The 24,606-nt window shown below is 37.0% G+C and overlaps 1 protein-coding gene across 1 annotated transcript in view; it reads left to right on the top strand.

Moving 5' to 3' along the window:
* The window catches only part of lamc3 (laminin, gamma 3), a 222,388-nt gene that overhangs the window by 100,961 nt on the left and 96,821 nt on the right, over positions 1-24,606 (top strand). The window contains exons 6-9 of the mRNA XM_014006615.1: positions 729-846; positions 9,979-10,077; positions 10,828-10,964; positions 11,208-11,327. Of these exons, the coding sequence (XP_013862069.1) occupies positions 729-846; positions 9,979-10,077; positions 10,828-10,964; positions 11,208-11,327 (474 nt within the window). The remainder of the gene's footprint in view (positions 1-728; positions 847-9,978; positions 10,078-10,827; positions 10,965-11,207; positions 11,328-24,606) is intronic.

Genomic DNA, 24,606 nt, shown 5'->3' with positions numbered 1-24,606 from the left:
CTTGCCAAAATTATTTTAAATTCATAATTCATACAATCTCATTAAACAGCCAATCAGATTTATAATCACTCCGTTGTTAGAAGATAAGAGGGGGAAAAATCATGATTTCACTCAAGTGTGTTGCTCTAATTGGAACTAAGTAAAAACAAATTAGTTTGGCGCTCATTAGGCATTGTGGGATTTTATTTTTTTTCTTTGTTGGAGAGACAATTAATATTTATCTGTTTTCATCGTGATAAAGAAAACAACAGTGGGGGGGACGAATGTTCTAAGTGATGTTGTTACCCTCACCCTCTCATGTATAAATACAGTAAGGTGATTTTACAGAGCTGTTGGAGTCCATTACATTGATCCTGTGTTAAAACTGACTCCATCAGGCGTCCTTTACTCTCCTCCTTCTGCCCCAGCTGTTTTTTTTTCTTTGTCCATTAACTAAAGCCACACATCAGCTGTGACTGCAAGGTTATATCCCACTCTTCCAGGCTTCTCTTTGAGGGTTGTGATCAGAAATTCAATAAGAATCGACTCCCCTAACCCCTGTGTGACAAATTATTAATGCTGTATTGATCCATTTTGTGTAATTACCAATAATCCTTATAGATTTTTTCTTCTTTTAAGTCCACTTTTCTTTATTTTTCTTTCCTTTATCCATTTTTAGTCTTCTATTTTTTTACAATACCTTTTGTTTGTGTTGTCTTTCCTGCTTGATCCTTCTGTTTGCCCTGTAGGATCAGAGAGTCTGCAGTGTGATGAAAAGGGAAGGTGTGTTTGTCGAGTCGGCGTGACGGGGGAGAAGTGCGACACGTGCCATGAGGGTTTCCATTCACTGGGACCTGGCGGCTGCAGGTTGAGTGACACACAAACACAGATGAGACAAACAAATTCAAACCCACGAAATGATATGTTAAACTCTAAATTGCGTGTAACGAAAACAATCACAAGATGGAACTTTAGGAGTAAACATATGGAATTGCTATGAGAAGTTTCTGGACTACAACAAGCACGTGTGAAGGTGAAACAGGAGTCTGGTGTTTAATCATTTGGAGGACAAGCAGGTGTGAGTGGATGGCCTGCTTTACTTAAAGAGCAGAGATTTATCAACATCTCCACAGATTGTACTGGAGTCTCAGAAACCTCCAGAGTTTACAGTTTACCCATTTTACATTGCCGCTCCACAGTTGGACAAACTGTGTGTAAAAATAAAAAAAGATGAGGCAAACATTGTTATCCTTACCAGAGATGGTTAATGAATAAATATCTCCTAAATAGCAGGATGTGCTATAGTTCAAAATGTTACCAAAGTACTCAGGGTAACTTTTAGGCACCTAAACGCCCCTCATTCATTAGCAAATGTTCACATGACAGAGCTACAACAAGAAGGTCACTCAGTGGTGGACCATCATTACCATCAAAGTCTTTTCTGCTGGCCTAAACACAATCAGAATCCCTAGGTTACATTTTAGTATTGTATTTCAATTTATTATCATTAGTAGTATATTTTCATTGTTATTATTAATATTTTGAGATATCTCTTCATGTCATGGCTTCCCTTTTTTCCTGGTCTGCTTATTTGCAGTTGACCGAAACACAACAGAAAGAAAAATGGTCACCGATAAAAATGTTTTGCAGCTGCAGCACATTTTTATTTCTACTAGTAAGAAACAAGAATGTAGTTCTTTTCAATATAAAACTTGGTGGAAGTGGGTAGGGGAAGTAACATGGTTTGTTCTGGTTTGGTTTTATTTGGCTGTTGCTCATGTAGCCCTTTGAAGTCCAGGCTTCTGAATACATTGGTTTATAAATAGTGATAAGTAATAAAAAAGAGTAAATGTGTCGGTAGAATAAATAAGAACAAAATGGGTTAAAATGTTAACTTTGATTTAGCCTATAATGCAATGTTTTCTTTTCATGTGTAAATAAATAGTTCTTAATATATTTTACTTAATTGTGTGTTTATTTGTGAACATTTCATTGTATTTTGATAAGAGCATTGTGTTTACGTGTGTAAGTTAATGTTAATAGTAAAATCAGTGCAACTCTGATAAAGGATAAATTCCAAAATACAAGAAACTGAGGTTTAAATTTAGAATGATATTGTTCTCTTACTATTAGTGTATATTGTTTTGTGTGAAAAAACACTACAAATATTAAATGTAGAGATACCAATTTATTTAAAGAACTTGGGATAGTCCCTCTATTTATGCCAGTACAGCAAAGGGGCACTACACTTATAATTGAAATTGTGATACATTTGGCAAAAAACTGTGTCATAATACAGCAGATCCTAGGAGCACAAGTAACTGTATATCAAAAACTGATAAATAGTTACAATTCTCAACACACTCCGAGTGCTAAAGGATTGCACAAGATCTGTTTTTAAACTTTGATACCGTGAGAGTCAACTGTTTCTTTTGGTCAGCTAAAATATTTCAGTAACCTCTGAACAAATTGTGAAATAACTCAAAGTAATCACTGTTTGTACATCTAAGTCTGGTAACCTTTGGAGTCAACTCAATTCAAGATGGCTGTCACAGCCAACCTGACCTTGTGAGACGCAAACAGATACTGAACTAGGATTCGGTGCAGCAGCAGCGGAGCGTCATTCCTACACAATGCACGATAAGTTTGCTGAAAAACTTAGTAACTGTTGACGTCAACCCTGTTTCTGTGTTGGAAAAAAATATCTCAAATGGATATTCAAATTATCTTTTGTTCTTCCTGACTACACCAATTCAAAAACTGGATCCATGCAGTGAAGTTAGAAAAAAAACTTAAATAATTTCAACAAAATTTCCATTTCAGTGCAAAATTAAGTTCCACAATTATTCACCAATCTATACTTGAATATTAAATCCAGGTAAACAAACTTGAAAATATTAATTTTGTTGTTGCTTTGTTTATTGTATTCCATGTTATTTTGTTTGAAAAGTTTGCATGCTGCATCAGCTCTTTAATACCACATAACTGAGTGGTTTAATTATCATTATTGTGCTAAACGTAGATGCAATAAATAGCTTTTATGCAACCTGAAATGAAGGTGTTTGTATATTTCATGAAAAATTGAATCTCCATTGTTTACTTTGAATCTTTAATTAACTAGGTTCATAAAATAGTAAAACAGCAGTTTTTCTGTCTTCAGCTGGTAAAAAGAACATGACCGTTATAAGACAATATTTTAATGCTACATAGTTAATGGATTCCAGACATTATTTTAAATGATCACTAAATGAAATTATGTGCAATAAAGCAGGAGAATGTGCACTTTCCTTCAACTCAACAGGGTGTCTGTGTTAATGAATAAACTATCTCATGCATTCATTGTGCACCTTTATAGTGAACCACTTTACTCGTTTTTGTCCAGTTCTACAGACAAGAATTATTGCAACCACATAGATTTGTTTTTAGCAATAAGTTATTTTCCATCCTATCTATTCAAACACTAAGATACAAATGGATAGATGTGAAAATAAAAAAAGCTTTTTTCAGGTTTTCATACTGTACATGGGGCAGCCATTATGAATTTAGAGGTTTGAGATTCTCTGAATTTCTGAGTTAGAATTCTTTGTTTTTATGGGTTTTCAGTTCATTTTTTTTTCCAAATTTAATCTTTGAAATTCCACCTACCGAGTACTTGTGAAATCCTTTACTAAATATTAGAAATGTTCTATATGGCACTGCAAATAATTACCTAGTTCACATGTTTACATTAATGTCTTTCCAGGTTTTTTATTAGCAAAGATCAGCTTATAAAACACAGAAAAAGCAATTTGCTTTATTTTATGTTTGCTAGTTGACGGTTTTACTAACATAATATTTAAGCTTTTTTGCCTAATAGTTTAGAACCTGTGGTACCTCCATGAAATAGCTTGAAAAGGAAAAAGCAGCTTTATGATTTAAAAAGCAACAGATGACATTTCAGTTTGACATTTATATTTAGCAGACCTTTGGATAGGGTCTCCATTTTAATGTCAAAAGCCTCAAAAAACTTATTGTGTATTTCCCACTAAATGTGCATCTGGTAGCCATCAGGTTTACATGATCAGTCAAATTATTTTGCTGAATAGAAACAAGTCAATGTATTGTGTGTTAATTGTTTCTGCAGATTTTAAACTGGCGGTTTTCAAACTTTTTAGCTTGCAGCCCACAAAAGAACAGTTGCAGAAACTTGTGACCCTAGATATTACTTGTTTACGTATGCAAACTTTGTTTATGCTGTTATTATCCTCATGCACATTTTTTTAGCAAACAGAATTATTATGACACTACTGCCAACTATTTGGGAATGGCTAATTTAAAGGGTGTGAGTCATCACGATAATCTGGACTTCCTTAAGATTGTCAGAAGGGCAAAAATCGTCATGATTATCTTGTAGTGTGACGCCGGCCTAAGCTGCAGACTGAGCTCCAGGAAGGAGCGTTGTGTAAGTAGGTGGAGCTTTGTACCAGCAAGTATTTACGCAGCTCCAAATGACTACTTCAAGAAATTTAAGGATTTCTCAAAAATGGATAAATAAATCAAAGCAACACTCTGTGCATGTTTTTGATGAGAGAATGGCATTATGACATAATACAAAGCTCAAAACAGTGACTTTGCATAACACACACACACACACACACACACACACACACACACACCAAACTTGGATTGTGGAGAAAAATAGTAAAATCAAATAGAATTGAGAATTTTAGAAGAAAATTTAAAAATAATTTCAGTAATGATTTCACATTTTGGCCATAATTGTTATAAGAGATATAAACTGTATCCCTAAATTAATTAATAAAGAATGATTGTTAAGACTTTTTATCCTTTTAATCTTTCTGTTATCAGTTTGTCATGGTTTTATTAGCAAATCTAAAATACTGTAATGATAGTTGAGGTTGCAACAATGTCCTTATTTTGTGAGTAAGAAGTGAAAAGCTTGGGAATCTAATACAACATGGGAGCTGGGAAAAAAAAATATATATAAATTATACATTATTGAGAATTAGGCATTTTCTAACCTGATGGTTTGTTATTGTTTGTACAGTTTTTGTTACAACCTTTAATTTGAAATCCCTTAAAAAATAAATCATTTCAAATAATTGTCAGCGAGTCACATTTAATGCCTTCCTGTAATTGGATATTGACCTGTTGTTAGCAACAATAAATTCGTGTATTGAATTCATTCCCTTTTTTGCATGGGCTCAGCGTGAACCGGTCAGACAGACGTCCTGTCTGACGGGATGACAGATGTGACGTTTGAACTTTTTCAAATCAGTCACGAGACCATGCTGTCTTTTCGTTTGGTTGTTATGGAGACCACGTCCAGCCTAGCAGTCTGCAGAAACTTCAGAGAACAATTTTAGCTGCAGCCAACCCCAAACTTGGCCTCAAATCCATTACATTTCATATTTACTGTATTATGTAGAGAGGAATGTGTGTGGTTTTAATCGCAGCTACTATTCTGATGATTCAGTCTCTCTGTTGTTTAATGAGTTTTGGCCATTTTCTCTGACACTGAATTTTATATTTTGTTTTGTTTAAGAGGAATGAACATGGTATTAAAAGATCTCTCAGTTCTTAGATTGATGGTTGCACTCTATTGACACCATGAACATGAATACAAGTAATCCATTCACTGACATATTGTTTCTCCATGTTTGTACTCAGCTCTGATATTGATCATTTCAGTGGGCTTCAAGAAGCTCAGAGGGTTAAATGGATTTTGAAATAGGCAGAGTTTCTTTCATTCCTAAGATATGAGACTTTTTCAGACCTCAGAATTGGAGCACTCAAAGGCTTTTGGGTGTGTGTTTTTTTTTCTCTGCACCCTTTGTTGCAGCTTGAAGATGCATTGACCCATCATATGCATTTTGATGATAAAAGGGCCATTTCAACTTTCTCTGACCTTGGAGCTCCAATACTAAATAAGTGTGAAAGTGAGCCTGCATGTAAATGTGTGTGAAGTTTCATATGTGTGCTAGAAGAGTTGGTTTTCATTCATTCATATTCTCAAGAAGTTTAACCTAGCGCTCTTGGACCAACTATGGCTGCCAGTAGAATGTTAACTCATTATATTGTTGAATTGCATGCTAATGATTGTTGGATGTTATTATTTCTGCCACCTAACATACCTTTGGAGAGCTTTTTCTTGCATTGCATTTGCACCACCAATGGAAACACTGAGGCTATTGTCCAGCTGGTAGTACATATCTTGTTTTTTTCCGACTAAATAAAGGGTAATACATTTTTACACTTGTACCATTTATTTATTTTTAAGACTTTAGTGCCTAAGATTAAGATTTCTTTACATGAACAATACACTGGGGATTTTATTTTATTTATTTCATTTTATTTTAGTTTAGTTTTTTGTGAATTTTAGGGTTGATCTCATATGTTCAACCAGTCACCAAACAGTTCATTGTACAGATGGCTGATAAGTAAAAAAAAAAAAAATACTCCTATCTCTTTTCAGAGGTTGATGAATTGAACCACAGAAGGGTCATTGAACTGCACCATGCACATTGATGACATACTGTATGCAGACTCTTGAGTACAGCATATGGAGGATCTGAAATGTTTCCTTGAGAGGAGAAGACTGTTCTTGTTATGAACTTGATGTAGAGCGATTTCTCATAGGCCTTGTCTATGATGCTCAGATGATTTCTCCTACCTGAAAATGTCTTACTCAGAACCAGGAGCTAATGATCTCTTATAAACAATTTTAATTATTTTAAACTTGCTGTCAAGAGCTAAAAACACAAGAACTACCACAAAATATCACAAGGATAAACTTCATAAATGCTTCAGTCAAACAGTGTCTTAAAGTGACAAATTTAAAAAAATGATGGATTTTTTTTTAGCTTTCTGTAACTAAGATTTGTTCTTTGTTGACTTTGTCTTTAGGTTGATTTTCCTTTAGGTTTTACTCATGTTTTGATTCTAACTTACTCTGCCAGCATTATTTATTGTTAGTTTTTAGAGACTGTTTAGTTGTTGATCTGACAGTTCAACTAAGACAAAGGGGAGGAGCATTTGTTGTAATGTATATGTTACATTCTCACTCCCGACTCGTCACATATTGACGCTTGTCCAGGTTCCCTCTGTGTCAGGTTTTGATTTGTCGGGTATCCCTCTCGCTTCAGTTATTGACGCACAGGGTTTTTCCGGGTTCACAACAAATAGAGTCTTTGGGTTGAGGTGGTGGTTAATATTAGGGGTCAGGATTACTGGTTAAGTTTAGGTTGTGAGGTCAGGAATAGTATTTCTATAATTTAGAGTTTGGGATGGTTAGTTGTTAGTTGTCGTGCATTTTATACACTAACAGGCTCCTCCTTGTTCTCATCTCGACAATAACTGATGTGAGGGTGTTACCCGACGGGTCAAAACCGAACGTAGAGGGAACCTTGGACAGTCATCAATATGTGATGAGTTGGGAGTGAGGATGGGTTGTAGAGCATGCGCTCACTCACTACATACGTATATGTCATTACTTATAGATGTACAGTATATACTGACAAATGAGTTGAATAAATTAACAAATCAACAAGAATCTGATCAACAGAGATATTCTATCTCTATTGCTTTCTGGCCCAATTGTCATTGGTCCTTACATCCATGGTAGTTTGAGGCCAAGTGATTTTATAGTTTATAACCATGTTCTTCTTGTTTCAGCACATTCATTCGTTTTGTGAGTTAAGATTGATTTAACCTACACTTCCTCATTACCTCCTGTATTTTGCTATGCAGTTACCTTCACATTCTCGTATAACATGATCAGACACTACCAGAAAACTGTTAGCTGTTTGACTGGTGAGTGGTTAGGATATCACAGCTCTTAGCTGGTTTAAACAAACATTTTCATAAAGTATTTTATGACAAGACATTGCACTTGAGTTAGAGTTCACCAAAAAAGTCAACCCCGGCATGATCACTTAGATTGGCAAAAGACTCTGCAAAAAAAAAAAAAAAACAATTCCAGGAATATCACTGAAGACGTGTGAAGTTTAACCTAGAACAACATTTATTTAGCTTTTCAGATAATCAGTTTTACCCCTGTAAATATGTTTTCATTGTCTTTAAGAATTATCAGTAATAAATGTATCAAGCAAAACAGAAATTGTTTGTCAAAAAAAGATTGTCAGTCAAAATTATATTAATACACAATACTCACACACATATGCAGATATGCACTCTGCTGTCTGTCATTCATGTGGCAAACTCAGTCTGTTTAGCTGAGTTGTGAATTACCCAGATCACTAGAGCAGAAACAACTACAGGCAGCTTGCTCTGGAATAATTGAATTATTTATAATAGCACCTCATTGGAAATAGATTCGGCATTACAGTCTCAAACAAAAGTAATCAATCAATAAACATGATCAAATGGATTTTGACACAACACAGCAAACCCACGTAAGAACTGACTGCTTTAATCTGACTTACTTATGTTGTCTTTAAGTTTCGTGTGTCAGATTGTGTGGTAAATAACATGTTTTTTGCTGTTTTCTACTATGAAAATAAATTGAGAATAGTTTTATATTGGTGATATTGCATTTAAATGTCTAGTTATTGCTTGGCTTTTGGAAAACCAAACTTATAGTCCATAATTGAAAAGTGTCTATAACTTTGTAAGCAAGAAAAGCCCATTGTTTGACAGAAGCATAAATGCAAAATTTGAATTTTCCTATTTCCTTTTACTTTGGCAAGGTATCTTACCTGCAGTAGACAGTAGTCAGAAAAATCTAAGTTTGAAAAATCAACAATGAATTCTCCTGGAGGAGTCAAACAAGACTGATGCTTACCTCAGAGCAGATTTTTGCCGTCAAAATAACTCAAACCTCAGAAAATTTCATATTATTAATTTCTCATTTTTGCAAAGAGTAAACCACAAAGCTCAAGAAAGTATAAAACAAAAACAATTATAGAGAATCTAGAATCCATTAAAGAAATCCATTTTGCCTGCCGCCTTACAAGCCAAAGTTTTAAACAAAGGTCTCATGTGATACGTTAATGGTCAGAGTGTGTGAAGATGATTCCTCACAGCTATTGTGATATCTGAGCTCAATATTTGTAAAACTGACCCTGAGTTACACACATTTTTGTTTTTGTTAAGTTTAATTAGCTGTGGCAGCCATCTTGAATCAGGTGGACTTCAAATATTATTATACCCCCAGTGGTTACCTTCTGAGAGTTTCATTTAAATGTGGTTATTGAAATAGTTTGTTAAGAGATGAATAAAAAGTTGTGCACACACAGACATACGCAAATACTTAGTGTCCTGCCTTTGATGCTTCATTGCCTACATTCTACAGGACAAGTCTTTCACCTCCAAGGATTAAGCATTTTGTATAACATCACATCCCTGATGTTATGTTTGAATGACAATAAAGATAATCTGAATCTGCTCATAAAATAGAGGCTTTTGTTGCATTATTGCATGGTCGTACAAAAATACAACTAAATCTCAAAATTCTTCAATACACAGAAACTAGAAAATGCTTTAATTTGAGGGGCAATGTACAGTGTGAGTCAAAAGTCACAGGACTTTTATTTCATGAAAGGGAAAAGGAAATATCTGAATACCCCAACAAATGACAGGTGTGATGATCTATATTTTAGGCTATGTCCGGAATGTGGCAGTCATCTTGTAAGCTGCCTTATTGGATCAAAGTCAAATTTTACCAATGAGAAGATGGTCATTTAGCTTATCCAAGAAGACCAGATTTGTATATCATATTTCCTTTCATTTCTGAAGTAAAATGATGCTCTGAGGCTTTTGATCCATCAAGACATCCTACAATATGATACTTGCTTAAAACAAAACATATGAGTGAGATTAAATAGGTTTAAAACTTGTTTTCTTAACGAGGTGGCACTTATGCCTTCAGAGGTTCTTGTTCTTTTGTTTGCACAACAACAATATATATTTTTTCTTAAACAAATTTGTTCAAAGCAGAATATTTATAATAATCTTGTTTGTGTTGTTTGTTGTCTGTAGGCCATGTGAGTGTGACCAGGGTGGAAGCATGGACCATTGCTCTCCACTGGACGGACGTTGTTACTGTAAGCCGAATGTGGAGGGGCAGAGCTGTAACAGGTGAGTGATAACGTGCTGCTTGCCAAGGTAACTACTAAAGCTCTACATAATACAACAATTGAATTCTACAATTGCAGCTGTTGCATTATCTGTCTTAAGTTTTCAAACTCTGATCGCACCCATCGTCATGGGTAGCAAAAGAAAGAAGTCAAAGAGTAATTTGCTTTAAGGTTGCTGTTATTTTGATTACTAACAAGGTGAACCCAACAAGTTCCATCCATTTTCCTATGCTCCTCTGGGATACAGTATCAAACCGACACACTCTTTGTTTTATTAGAAACACACAGGCTCAAGTCTCAGGTTTCTAAACCTATTTTTAACTGATTTTACAGCTCATTGAACAGGTTCCTCTCCTGTGTAATGTGACTACTGTAGTGGCTGATCTTTATTGGTGTTCCTGTCCCACCCATATGCTAGTAAGTGTGTGTAGGTCATAGCTCAGCATCCTCACAGCTGAGCTCACTTATTCCCCATCTCTGAAAGCCGTCCGTATGCAGCAGCAGCCTGCACGTTTGCAACTAAGAGAAAAGGAGAGTGGCACCAAAGCAAAGGTTGTGGTGAATCGGTGTAAAGCAGGTGTGTGTGTGTGTGTGTGTGTGTGTGTGTGTGTGTGTGTGTGTGTGTGTGTGTGTGNGTGTGTGTGTGTGTGTGTGTGTGTGTGTGTGTGTGTGTGTGTGTGTGTGCGCGCAGTATTTTACATGTTAATCATTTTTATACATGAGGGTGTCTGTGTTTGTGTGTGAGCTACAGATGCAAGCCAGGATTTTTCAATTTGCAACACGTAAACCCAGGCGGCTGCCAGCCTTGTTTCTGTTTTGGCCACTCTCTGGCCTGCTCCTCATCTAATCGCTACACTGCTGTCAACATCACGTCAGACTTCATCGAAGGTACTGTCTAAGGCTCCCCAACCTCTAATTACTGTGGTAGCTCTTTTACTCAAGTGTAACAACAATGTATTTGGCTCTTTGTTATGTCTTTATTGCCCTTACCGAGACACAGTGCTGTATATGTTATGCATTGTTTTCAGTGTTCTATAGCTTGCCTTTTCACCTCTGCTGGCTAGGTTGTACTTTTCACTGTCTTTTTACCATAGATTTTAAGTTCTGTTCTTAAACTTCTTTCGTTTTCAGACCAGGATGGTTGGTTGGGCGAGTTCTCCAGTTTTGTGGAGTACCCCCTGCTGTGGAAAGAAGGTGAAGTCTACCTGCTGCCTCTTGGAGAGGAAGACACTGGCTTCTACAAAGCTCCTGGTAAGTCAGAAAGCAAAGATTCAATCTTTGTTGTGACATAAGATCGATTCAGTTCAGTGTTGGAGAGTAATACATTCTCTGTAATTAGTTTTGTGCACGGAGGTGTTGAGTTGAGTGTGTTTATAAGGGGTGCATACTTTTTTATCTGTGAACATTAAACTGAGGCTGTTTTGGTAATTAATGAACTTGAACTGAGTTTGGTAAATTGCTGGACAATATTCTCTAACCACGTAAACATTCTTTTTGGGAAGAGACTGGTTGCTGTAATCTTGCTGCACCTCAGCTACTACATTCAGAAGTGACAATGTGAATAAACTTGTGTTAATTACAACAGTGCATGTTAAAGGTTTTAAAGCAGGTTCCTTTGCTGTCAAATTAAACATGATTGCAGACAGTCTGATGTATCAAACTCAAGGCCCACAGGCCAAATCTGGTCTTTGTTAAGGTTTTATCTGGCCTCAAAGGTACTATTTTATATATAAATCAGTTTTGTTTGTTTCTTTTTGATATTTTTGTCACTTTGTTTAGTGCATTCTTCTCAAGATAGATGGCCAAATTTAAGCCAAGAAAATTCAGTTCGAATGTTTCAGTAATTTTTGATTTTGGTTCGGAAAGAAAAACTGAAATGCAACTCTGATTATCTTTTTTTGTAGTCTTTACTCAAATGGATGTTTTAATGAGGTTATTTTTATTTATTATATTTTTTATTTGCTGAATTATGATAAAATATGTCTCTAAGGAAAAATAAATGAAAAAATAGTTGATAAAGTATCTGAACTCATCCCTCCTGAATGCATTTTCTTTAGCTCCGCTTTGTCTACTGGCAAAGGAGGTGGATTAGCTACTGTTTTAAAATCCATTTTTACCTGTCGGCTGATTCCTACTCACTTCTACTCAAGTTTGGAACTTCAGATAGTGGAGATTAATTTATCTCCTCCTTTGCTCTGTGTCACAATCTATTGACCACCAAAGTACAGCAAGGATTATATTAAAGATATTACTGAATTTATGACGGAACTCATGTTACAATATGATCGACTTTTAATAATTGGTGATTTTAACATCCCTATCTGCTGTGAGGCTGGACCACTGGTCAAAGATTTTATGAACATTATTGGCTCTTTTAATCTCACACAGTCAGTCATTGTGCCCCTCATGAAAAAGGCCACACACTGGATCTTGTTCTGTCGTGTGGAATAAATGTGTCCACTGTTGAAATCTGTGTTTCTCCACCAGTTTTATTGACTTGGTCTCCTCCAACCCACAGTTCTTCTCTGTGTCTAGTGTGGATGAGTTCATTCCAGAGATTTTTAACTGTGAACAGCATTGGTGAAGTATTTCAGTCAGATTTTAAACCAGGCCACACCACAGAGACGCCCCTTTTAAGAGTTTTTATGATCTTCTTTTGACAGCTGATTCAGGAAGCTCTGCTGTTTTGGCACTTTTAGACTTTTCTTCTGCCTTTGATACTGTGGACCATAATATTTTTTTGTCACATCTTTATATGTTGCCTTTGGTGTTCATTTTCAGAAAGTATAACATCACTTTTTACTGTTTTGCTGATGATATCCAGGTCTATATGCCCATTAGCATAAACAATGTCACTCTGCTCGAACCACTTTTCAGTTGTCTAAATGACATAAAAACCTGGTTGAAACTAAACTTTATGAACCTAAATGGAAGTAAAACGGAAGTCCTCAGTTTTGGTAAAATTAACTTTTATGACATTCTTGGCCCTTTACCTTCATACAGCCATTCTACTGTCAGGAATCTGGGTTTTCTCTTTGGTGGTGCCATGAAATTCGATAAACAGATTTATTCAGTTGTATAATCAAGCTTTGTCCGGTTAAGACTGATTGCCAGGGTGAAATCATATTTCCCCACTAAAGACCTTGAAAAGGTGATTCATGCTTTTATTACCACTCGTTTGGAGTATTGTAATTCTTTCTATGCTGGCTTGGATAAATCATCTCTGCGTCACTTACAGATTGTCCAGAATGCAGCAGCTCGTTTTTTAACAGGTACTAAAAAACATGAACACATAACCCTGGTCTTGGCTTCTTTCCATTGGCTTCCTGTTTACCTCCAAATTGAAAGATTTTGATTTTCAAAGACTGATTGATTTTCAGTCTTTGCTTTGGTCAGATATTGTAAGATACCCATTGAAACCATGCAATCAACAAAATGCTATTGTTCACATTTGCTGTGTATTATAGTTGGTAAATTTAAATAATAAAATTGTTAACACCAGGTAATATCTTCAGCTTGTTTTTGTTGTTTATTGGAATAATTATGGCATTTTACCAGAAGGGCATCTGATGGGTTTTCTGATACAATGTCTTCCAATCCCTTATCCGAGCTATTAGAAAGATAAGAAATTAAGCTGGCCCCGCCACTGGATTTAGAGCCCATTTTTATCAGCCGCCCCAGCAGCAAATGCCTAAAGGAATTGGATGTCTTGGCAATGTTGGAGAACCAACAAAGTGAAAGATGGCTTGATTTCTACTTGTTTTCACTAAGCCGGTTTTAGGCATCAACTCGCAGCCTCTTCAGCCACCAAGCAGCCAGCTGCCAGAAGCAAAACAGGACCAATCCCATTAACCCCGTATTCTGGAGGTTTAATGCCCAGGACGCGTGATCACAGAGAACAACTCCATCTGGGGGCATCTTTTTTTAGACGGATGAAAAGCGCTTGGCTGAAACAGGATGTGACAAAAGCATGGTGGTCCAGCATAATTTGTCAAATGCCACTAAAAGTGCATTGCTAAACCCTCGACATGCATATTTTACGGTGGCATTTTTTTTGTGCGTGCAGAAATTCCTAATTAGCAATTGTGCATCGTAGCATATAGTATATAAAATATACATAAAAACACAGTTAATAATGTGTTGTTTCTTTTCACACAGTCTTCAGTGGTGTCTCTGAAGGCAACAGCTCACAGATTAGTATCCCAACTGGCTGAGAACAGTTCTGTGACAGCCTGCTTATCTACTTTGTGCAGTACTTGTTTACATTGTTTTTTTTTCCATATGCACACATTTATTATGGCACCATCCCTATTAATGGTCTCATTTTCTATTGCCTTTTTTTCCCTAGTTGTGTGTGGAAAGAGTTGTTTTAAAGCTTAGACCAGAGTGGCAGCAGCTTTGGAAGCAGCTCTGGGTTTCTCTCACACCCTGCCACTGCCCCTGCTGGTTTTTTTTTTCTTACTTTTAATTTGCATTTTGTGCTAAATCCCCTTACCACGTTTCTCACCAAACGCAACAGATAATTCTGAGTGACAATGTCCCGCCGAGCATCATGCAAAATACAGTTCTGTTTTTGCTGTGAATGTATTTGTCGCTGCAGTGCGCCTTGAGCTGTCTCATAAGGGACACGCATTTCAATCGACGGTAATTTCATTGAATTAACAGCAAGAACTGGAAGTGTGACAATGTGAACAGCTCACCCAGCTGCTGCAAAGGTCACGACAATCCTTTCAATACTTCACACTTTTGTTTTGTTTTGTTTTTTTCCACGAATGGTTCTTGACAGTGAGGTGTTGGCCAGAATTGCAAGCATTTCAGGCAGTATGAAAGAAATTGGAAGACAGAATTGCACTTGAGTTTCCTAAATTCCCCATGACAGGCAGGCCAACACGGCTCTTACACCAGCTGGGATGTCAAAATTGCTTCTTCTTTTTCACCACGTGAAGATATTTCTTTTTGTAAATGTCTTGAATTGTCCTCCACTTCTATTTTCCATTTGCTTCAAATCTGTCCAGTAATGAACGATTGGAGGTGGGTTTTTTATGAATGTGTCTGAATGCTCTCGCAGACTCTCTTTCTATGAAGTATTGCCACTTTTCCTCGGCCTTATCCTGGACATCTGCTTGACAGTTGACACAGGCAGAGTCCAAGTCCCTGTGGAGACGTAAGACTTGAGCGCAGCTGCCAGGAACTGTCATAGTCAAACATAAAATACCTCCCTAAACAGTTGCTTTGACCTGCCTTCAAATACTGCGGTCACTGTTTGATTCTGCTGGACAGTACCGCCAGGCTGTCTTGGCTGGGCAGTGTTTCTTACTGAAGGAGACATCGTGCAAGACAAGTCCTCCCAGCCATCTGTTGGAAAGCCAACAATGTTGATCTTTTTTTCATACCTGTATTGCAGGCCAACGTGCACAGCCTAAAGCGGCAGGGAGGCTCAGAGAAAAAACAGGAAGAAACATGAGCAGGAAGCTAAGGAGGACTGAATTTCAATGAATTCTCCCTCAAGTAGAAAGGGAACAGAGCAGAATACGATTACTTTGTTTTACAGAGCGAAGGAGGATTCTTGAGTGTAGCGTGTCGTTTATACTCAAACTGATGTTGCAGCAACGACTCGTTACCTGTCAGCATTCTTGCATTAAAGCTTGCATTGCTGTCTGGAAATACGCAAAACAGAGGTGAACATTAGCAGGGAGGATAAAAACTAATACAAAGAGATATGGTTAAGGAAAAGAATGAAGAAAGGAAGGATAAAAAACAGCTTTAGTTTGTTTTAAATTTTACTGTTGACGTTATTTACTCTCAAAACCTTATTGTGGTATGCTCAGACATGGCCTTTTTTAAAGACTTAGAAAGTCTTCAGTATGATGGAGATAATTGATTAACAAGTTTAATGATGAAAATCAAAACGTGTTTACATGCAAAAGCCTAACAATCATTAGTGCCCTGATTATTCATATTGTTCACAGGGGGCTGAGTAATACTCACAATAACAGCATTGTAAAAGGGGGACAACTGAACACGGAGAACTCCACTTCTGTTTAATGATGAACATTTTTTCTTCACAAAAATGGCTTCTTTTACTCTTCTCTCAAACCAACACTCCTCTCTAACAAGGATGAGAACATCATCCCTGAAAGAATGACTGCTGGCCTGTATACGAAATGAGTCATGGCCTGATGGTGTTGCTCTTCTGTGCTGGACCATCCTTTTGAAGAGTGGTTGTTTTGTTTCCCCAATGTATAACTGGTTCCTTTGTCACTAGATGATGAGATTGCTATAGACTCTAAACCCTAGTGCATGGCTAGATTGTGTCAAACTTTCTTCAGTGTACAGGAATCAGTAGTGCTGCTACACTCTTGTTAATCCCCAAACAGATGTTTTGTTGCTATTCTCCAAATATTTGAGACACTCTAACCTGAACAATGCCTAATGCACCCTCCCTGGCCTGGTGGTTCTCTGCCACATCAGTATGCAACTACATTATAGAAGACTGGATCTTGCTAGCATGAAGCTACCACTATGGGTATCATCTCTGCTTTAGGTTAGTTTCCAAACTAGGCATGAGCCTAGGTATGGGACTAGACCTTAATGTTGGTGTGTACAACTGGCATTACGCTACTGCAGGCTTTGCCCAGGACTTATAAATATAACTTAAATATGCCACCACCACAATGTTAAACTACTACAACTTTAAAAATGTTTTGTACAAAATCATATACATCACCATCATGTATACAATACAATGTGGAGCCCACTGCGTCCTTAACACATCCCTGAAAACCTTAATATGATCTTTAACATTCTGACTGACTTCTGACTTGTTATATATTAACTAAGTTGGCATACAATGTGAAAAGGGCCTAACAATGTAAAACATAAAGATTTAAGCTCAATGAGGGGCAACAAGGCAACAGAAAAAAAACTAAAATGACAAAGCATTCAAAATTCAAGAGATCCAATAAAACCAACGCAACGCACGGAATTAGCTGCTACCCCATCCTCCAAATAGAAAAGTACTTTACCCAACAGCATACTGAAAATGAGAACAGTGTGTTTCTTTTGCCTTTCTCAGTCTGCTTGTCTTGGAGCTCATTGTCTATGCCCACAAATGTGTCACTCAGAGCAGACTTCCAGAATATTTTACTGAAAGTACAAGTATATTTTCAGTCACACACTCACACATACAAAAAGCACAATTTACTTAAATAGACAACTACAGTATTTTTTTTTTTTCATTTACATTTGCTGATTGATCGAAGAACAGAATGTTGTCCATGTTTAGACAACTTCTCTTATCTGAAAATAGGGTGAGGGGGCATCCTATCTTGGCAAATTAAAAGTTTTAATGTGTTGAAGAGCAACTTTTGAACCAAGCCAGCCCAGATATTGCTGCCTATTTCCAATTTGTACGCTAAATTGAACTCACTATTTTCTGTTTCTTCATACTGCGCCACTGGTATTGCAGTTCATATAAAATTGCTTTATCAGTTATCCAAATAGATGTACTAATCAATATGTTGTGTAACGTGTGAACTACTACATTATGTGTGAAACAAAAGATGCATGCTCACATATATGCTGCTGTGCTTTTGTCTAACTTTATTATTTATCGTGCATGTTAAAAGAATCGATGTCAATCCAGGCCCATGCAAAGATAGCAGGTCACACTTAAATATGTATAATATTTTCTTTATTTATCATAATTTGTTGCTACAGTGGGAGCTGTTCAAGTGGGACTGTTTTTTTATGTTTATTACTTTTCTTAGTATCTAAGGAACCACACAATAAAAATGAAATATATGAAACCCCGTCAGAATAATGGCCAATGAGGTACATCTGAAACTCAAAATATTTAAGATATGAGAGAACACTAAGTGTGAATTTTAGTTAAATCACACATTGGTATTACTGGGCTCATTACCCAAAGTTATCCAAGGCATCTGTGATGTATATTTCCAATAAATCATTTCAAAAGTAATAACCATTGACTTTTAATTTGTGAACATGCATTTCTAACATTAGTCATTATTACACAACGACACTCCCCTAAATGGAGGCAATTACCTCGTGTCTGGTCCTCAAAATCAGTGGCTCTACTGGGGCTCTTCTCTAATGCAACAATAATCATCCGCTGGCAAATGCTACTCTTTTGAGTGTCGCTTAAGTGGTGTTTGTCTGAGTGACTCACTGTAGAAGCCACATTTTATAAAATGAAGGGTGAGGAGGTGCTGCTTAAAGTTCCAGTTCTACTAAATAATCCACACATGGTTTGCACGGAAACAGGAAGATTTAGAACCAATAAAAAGTTCTTGAAGGTCAAACTGAGAGTCAAAAATATGAGACAAACAAAATCTAGTTGCTGCTTTTATTAAATATTGATTTTTGAAGCATTTGAATGTGGCCCAAATGGGTGCTAAATCAATACGTGCACGCCATAATTTGCATTGTACCAAAATGAGATCAGAAATAATTTAGACCCCTTCGTTTCAGTTTTCAATTTGCTGTTGCAGACTGATGCTATTTTAGTTTTGTTGCTGTTGTTTTTTCGCATTAATTTGTACCCCATTATAACAAAATGAAAACATTTTTTGTACAGTACATGTAATAAAAAAGCTAAAACAATCCAACATGATTAAGACTTTTGGAAATAATTGAGCTCATGTGCCTGTCATTTCTATTGATCACAACTATAATGTTTCTACACATCGATTCAAGCCTACATGTTGTAAATTTACCTGATTAAACAGGATTTGGAAAGGCACCCATTTCTGCAGAAGGCCTCCTAGCAGATTGTGTATGTCAGAACAAAAACTAAGCCATGAGATTAAAGGAAGTGCCTGACGAACTCAGAAACAAGATTGTTGCTTGTCACTAGTATGGGAAAAAACTGAAAGTTCTCAGGAGCACAGTGGCCTCCATCATTATCAAATGGAAGAAGCTTGGTACAACTAAACTCTCAAGAGCTGATGAGCTGGTCACACTGAGCAAAAGAAGTGCCTCCGAGAGAGATGTGTGTCTTGAAAAAAACAGGCACCACTCATCTCTTTCCCAATACCATCCCAAAAGTGAAACAGGATGGTGGCATAATCATGCTGTGGGGTTTTTGCAGCAGCAGGAAATTTGAAATAGGTCACTGTTTAAAAAAAATAGATATGCCCAATGAAAACCTGTTCCTCAGTGCTTAGGACCTCAAACTGGGTCCAAGATTGACCTTTCAACATGACAACAAACCAATACAAAGCAAACACAGGATTGACTTAGACAACTATGAGTTGTCCAACCAAGACCTTGACATTAGCTCTGTTGAACATCTCTGGAGAGACCTGATAATGAGCATTTACCAATGGTCCTCATCTAAGGCCGGCATCACACTACAAGAACATCATGCCGGTTTTTGCCCTTCCGACAATCTTAAGGAAGTCCAGATTATCGTGATGGCTCTAAAGATCATCATAGCAGATATTCCCACCATATGTGGTGAGTTAAGAGTGATCTAGTCAGCTCGGAAGGATGTCGGGACCACTCCGACCTCAAATCGGGCATATTCAACATGTTTGATTTTTTGGCCCGATATCACAGTGTGTGTGGCATTCACCCCGAACTCTCAGCCCGATGAATGAGACGTGTAGCCAATCAGAAAGTGAGGTGATGTAAACATGGAGGGGATTCCAAAGTACAGAACACAAAAAACTCTCACGACTCACCAGAAAGTCTGCTGGATGTTAAAAGTCCTATGGAATTGTTTTTCCTCTGGTAAAAAAATAGTCCACAAACAATCAACATTGTTTCTTCCTTGTTGCAAATGTTTGTTTACTCTGAACTCACATCTCTCTGGAGGTCAGATTCTTCGGAGATCTGAATTCTCGCGATATTTCAGGAAGTCTCGCGTGATTTAATATCTGACATCTGAATGTTCATGAATGAAATATATTTTTCATGTTTGGTGTGTTGTCTCTTGCCGTGTGGCTGTCCAGCAGACACTGTAGGACCAAACCTGGCATATCTATGATTTTTTTATCCTCATGTGTGGGCTCTCTCAGTCTTTGAAAATCGTCCACCTGTTTTAAAATCTTGTAGTGTGACTCAGCCTTAACCAGAACAAGCTTGAGAGGACTTGTAAACATGAATGGAAAAAAGTCATTCAAACCAGATGTCCAAAGCTTGTTACATCAGATCTAGAGGCTGTAAAATTACCTCAAATCAGTATCAATTGCAGCCTTTAAAGTTTCTTACAAATGTACAATACTTTTTTTTATTGACAAACCTGCAAAATGTTGGGATCTGTTTTCACCACTCTCATCAGTTCCTTTAGTTCTCCACCAGTTGGCGCCAGGGAGCATGGCTGGCAGGGCTGACTGCGGCAGGTGTGTTTTTTTACACACCTGAAAATCATCTACCCTCATCGGTGGAGCTTAAGAGGAGGCTGTTTCCAGTCCTCTGACACCACAGTGTTAACAGACTCAAACTGACACTGATTTGATGACCTAGTATATACAATAATATGATTTAAGTCATTGTATTTTAGATTGCATTATATCTTCATTTAAGTTTAAACTGTTTTTGATATTTTTAGATACAGTCCACAAATAATGTGAACATTGATCATAACGTACAAATCGAAGTGAACGTACTGTATTGTGAATGAGGATGCTTGTGGACTGGGATTTTTTTAACAAATATTTATTCAAAAAATAAATAAACAAAAAAAGGGTGGCACAGTGGCTCAGTTGGTAGAGCTGATGCGTCTCAGCAAGAAGGTCGCTGGATCAAATCCCAGTCCATGTACCATTCTGGGTAGAGTTTGCATGTTTTCTTTGCGCATGTGTGGGTTCTCTCCAGGTACTCCGGCTTCCTCCCACAGACCAAAAAACATGTCTGTTAGGTTAATTGATAACTCTAAATTGTCCCTAGGTGAGAGTGAGAGAGTGAATGGTTGTTTGTCTTGTTTATCTCTATGTGTGCCTCTGTGATGGACTTGCAACTTGTCCAGGGTGTACCATGCCCCTCGCACTATGACTGCTGGATATGGGCACCAGTGTCCCCCGTGACCCTAGAAAAGGAATAAACAGGTATAGAAAATGGATGGATATTCGAAAAAAAAAGTTTTCCCAACATTTTGAAACTAAGTCTGTTACGCTTTTTGATAGAACTTCTCCAGCAGTAGAAAACACCTGCTCACACGGCATAGATGAGACTGGAGTGCTTGAGGCTGCTCCATAATCCTTGATAAATTTGACAATGAACCACAAAAGATTAAGATTCTTTTGCAACCCATTGACAGATACACACAGTGGCCTGGTTTATGAATGGTGCGAGGGTGCGCGTGCCAACAGTGATGCAAACGTTGACCTCACGCGGTGTCTGATTTGCAAATGCTGTGCGCACCACGCACCATTCAAGCATTTTGTCAAGCTTTTGCTGTCCTATTTACAACGTTTTTCAAGTTATAAGGTGTTCTGCCACATGTCCTTTTGGAGTATACCACAATAACATAAGCTCCAAGTATAAACACCTCCAGAGCTGGCGATGATGCACGAGTGCCCTGTGTGAGTACCCAAAGTGCAATTTGAAGCCTTTTGGCGCATCAGTGTCGGTTCATAATAGTTCTTGTATCAGTCATGTCACTTTCTTTAGCGATACACGCACCGACACAGGGTTTTGCTTTATAAGCTTGACGCGTGTGACCGGATAAAACCTTTCCTCTCTTTCTGCGTTGTGATGCGTGAAAGAAGACAGGGAATGACTGGCTGACAAGTCTTTAATTTCTGTTTGAGATATAACAGAAAAGAGCTGCAGTGAAAAACTTCAATCACTTGGTCCCAAACTCCTAATACCAATATCTTCAAGCAGCTTCTAACCCATCTCAGAACGGGCCAAGCTACGTGACCATGCTGCGTGAGTTGCGTTCAAGTACGGTCGGGAATAATCACTGCTTTGCTCAAACAGGACATAAAACAAAAATAAATTATATATTTAGCTGAAAATAATGAACATTTTGGTGGAATTCGAAGCTTTACTCTTATTATTATTATTATTATTATTAATCTGCTACACATGCGCCAACGCATCGGTGTTGCCGGACCCATCACTACCTTCAACGGTATGCCATTCCAGTCCAGTCTCCTGAAGACTCAGCCACCTACAAACTTCCAGATTTACCCCAGATCTCATAAGCTCTCAGCTGGTAGCTTCAGGCTCCCCGTCCCAGCTCCTCCAGTGGCTCGTTCAAACCTGCTTTACTCTCCACCCTGTTCTCTGGCGACCTACACCAAGCGTCCTGCTCTCAGTGTTATCTAGGACCCCGTCTGGAACCATTCCTGTCTATTCATCTCCACCTTCAGATCCCCTTCACCTCTTCCAGGCTGATTCATCCTCTTCGCAAGTAAGAATCCTACTTCAATCCTCCATTCAGAGTTTACTCTCATCATTCACCTTTTCTCTGTCTGTCTCCAGAGCTCCAGTCCATCTGGTGTTCTCCGTGATCTTGGACCACCCATACCACGTTTCTACAATATTACACAGAATTGAATTATTGTCAATAAACCTTTTTTAAATTTTTTCCTGGTTTCCTGTGAGTGGTTCTGCATGTGGGCCAAACAATTATCTAAAACCATGAAACAAAATAGTTTTCCTTTGTCATTATGAGTGTAGAAGTGTAAATTATTTAAAGGATTTACATGATTGTAGCAACAGACTGCAACATATCAAAGCTGCAAAAAGTGAAGAGGTTTGAACAGTTTCTGAAGCCACTGTGTTACAGTGTTGTGATACTGTATCTTTTTTTTTATTTTGGATCAATAAAATGTATGAAAACACTGCTGTTGTAATGTGTTTTCCCCCTTTCATTGGATTACAAGTCAATACAGCAAAAGTTTGGTCTTGAGTGCATAAACAAGTTGCAATGGTACAATTACAAACAAATGATTGTATGTGTAAGATTTTTAAGTTTAAAAATGGTGCAGACCATGTGGTTTTTACATTTAAATTCTATGAAGGTCTCTTTAACAGCTCAGTGTGTTGGTGTGAAACTTGATGACGTTATAAAACAAAGTATTGGGATGCACTAAGTTGAAAACAAAACATATGGTTAGATTTTGGATTGGGATCATTCTACAGTTCTACGGGACATCTTTGGACTCAAGAACATGAATCTTGAGTCAAATGTACAGTTTTAGAGTCCAAACATTCACTGGAGTTTTAAATGAAAGTACAAAAAATCAGCAATCATAAAACTATAAAAGCAAAAGCGAGATTTTACAGTGAGTTTGCATTGATTTGTTGAATTCCTCTCAGCTTATCCAAATCAGTTGTTTTTTTTCCACTCAAATTGTTCAGCTTTGACAGTGCACATTGAATCAATTTCTGCTTAATTAAAATTTATATAATGTCATTTTTGAAACAACGGTGTGTTTTGTCCCCATGTGTCAAAGTTTGGTTGTTGAATTGCAGGTGATTGTTTTGCCACACCTCCTTGTAGCTGATTGGCTGTAATTATTTCATAATGAAGTCTCACTGACAGGAATGATCAAAGAACTACGACTGAATATTTCTGAAACTGAAGTTTTTGTCAGTTTATAACATTATTTTTCAATGTTTGCAAACCTACATTCTGAACTTGAATGTTTGTTTTTCTAATGCGAGTTCACGTTTAATTAAAATTAAGCAAATAAAATAAAATGTATCTTGAAAAGACTCCGCTTTAGCATTTTTATATGTAAAATATTGATCAAAATACCATTCCTTGAAAGAAGGCACATTGCTCATTGCGTTCTATGCCAAATTTTTAAAGGAAGATTTCGTTCAAACTATTTGTGTGCAGAATATGACCCATCATATTAATCTGAGGATTATGTCACATGTAGTCAAAATGAAATAAGCCCATGTATTTGATACATATGCTTCGATTTGTCAACCTAATCAGGATCATTTATTAATATTTGGTCTGAATCGTATCTATAGGTTTTTCTAATGAGGAATTGTTCATGTTATTTTAAAGAGATAACCTAAAACAATATTTAAATATTAAAATTTACCAACTGGAAAGTAAAAGAAAGCTGTGCTAGCTCGCAGAGAAAGTGAAAGAAATTAGAACTCAAAATTACATTTTTTGTAGCTACTGATCAGTGCTTCAAAATTTTGTTAAGATTATGTTTCAGATAGTTCATTTAAATGACATATAGACAAGGTATTTATTCATTATATGTTGATAAAATTCAATTGCTGCAAAGGTTTTAATCAATGCACAAGCTGTCTGTTTCTCCACATACCACCTTGTGGCTTAACCATCAGTTCAATGTAATGAATCACGTGTGTTGAGGATTACTCTCAGCTACTACCGTGCCAAAATATTTTCAACATCTGTAAAATTTAGTGGGTCTTAGCTGAATAACTGTAGTGGCTGTCTTAAATCTGATTGTCTCCTAAAGTTAATAAGTTGTAATTGTCCTTCCGCTGATTACTTCCTGAGAGTTTTATTATAATCTGTCTGGTGGTTTATGTGATTTTTTTAAACAAATGCTTATATATA

The sequence above is a fragment of the Austrofundulus limnaeus genome, unplaced genomic scaffold (assembly GCF_001266775.1).
Source record: "Austrofundulus limnaeus strain Quisiro unplaced genomic scaffold, Austrofundulus_limnaeus-1.0 Scaffold36, whole genome shotgun sequence".
In the NCBI taxonomy this organism is placed as follows: Eukaryota; Metazoa; Chordata; class Actinopteri; order Cyprinodontiformes; family Rivulidae; genus Austrofundulus; species Austrofundulus limnaeus.
Note: the sequence above shows the minus strand (reverse complement) of the source record. Positions and strands in the feature narration are given on the sequence as shown.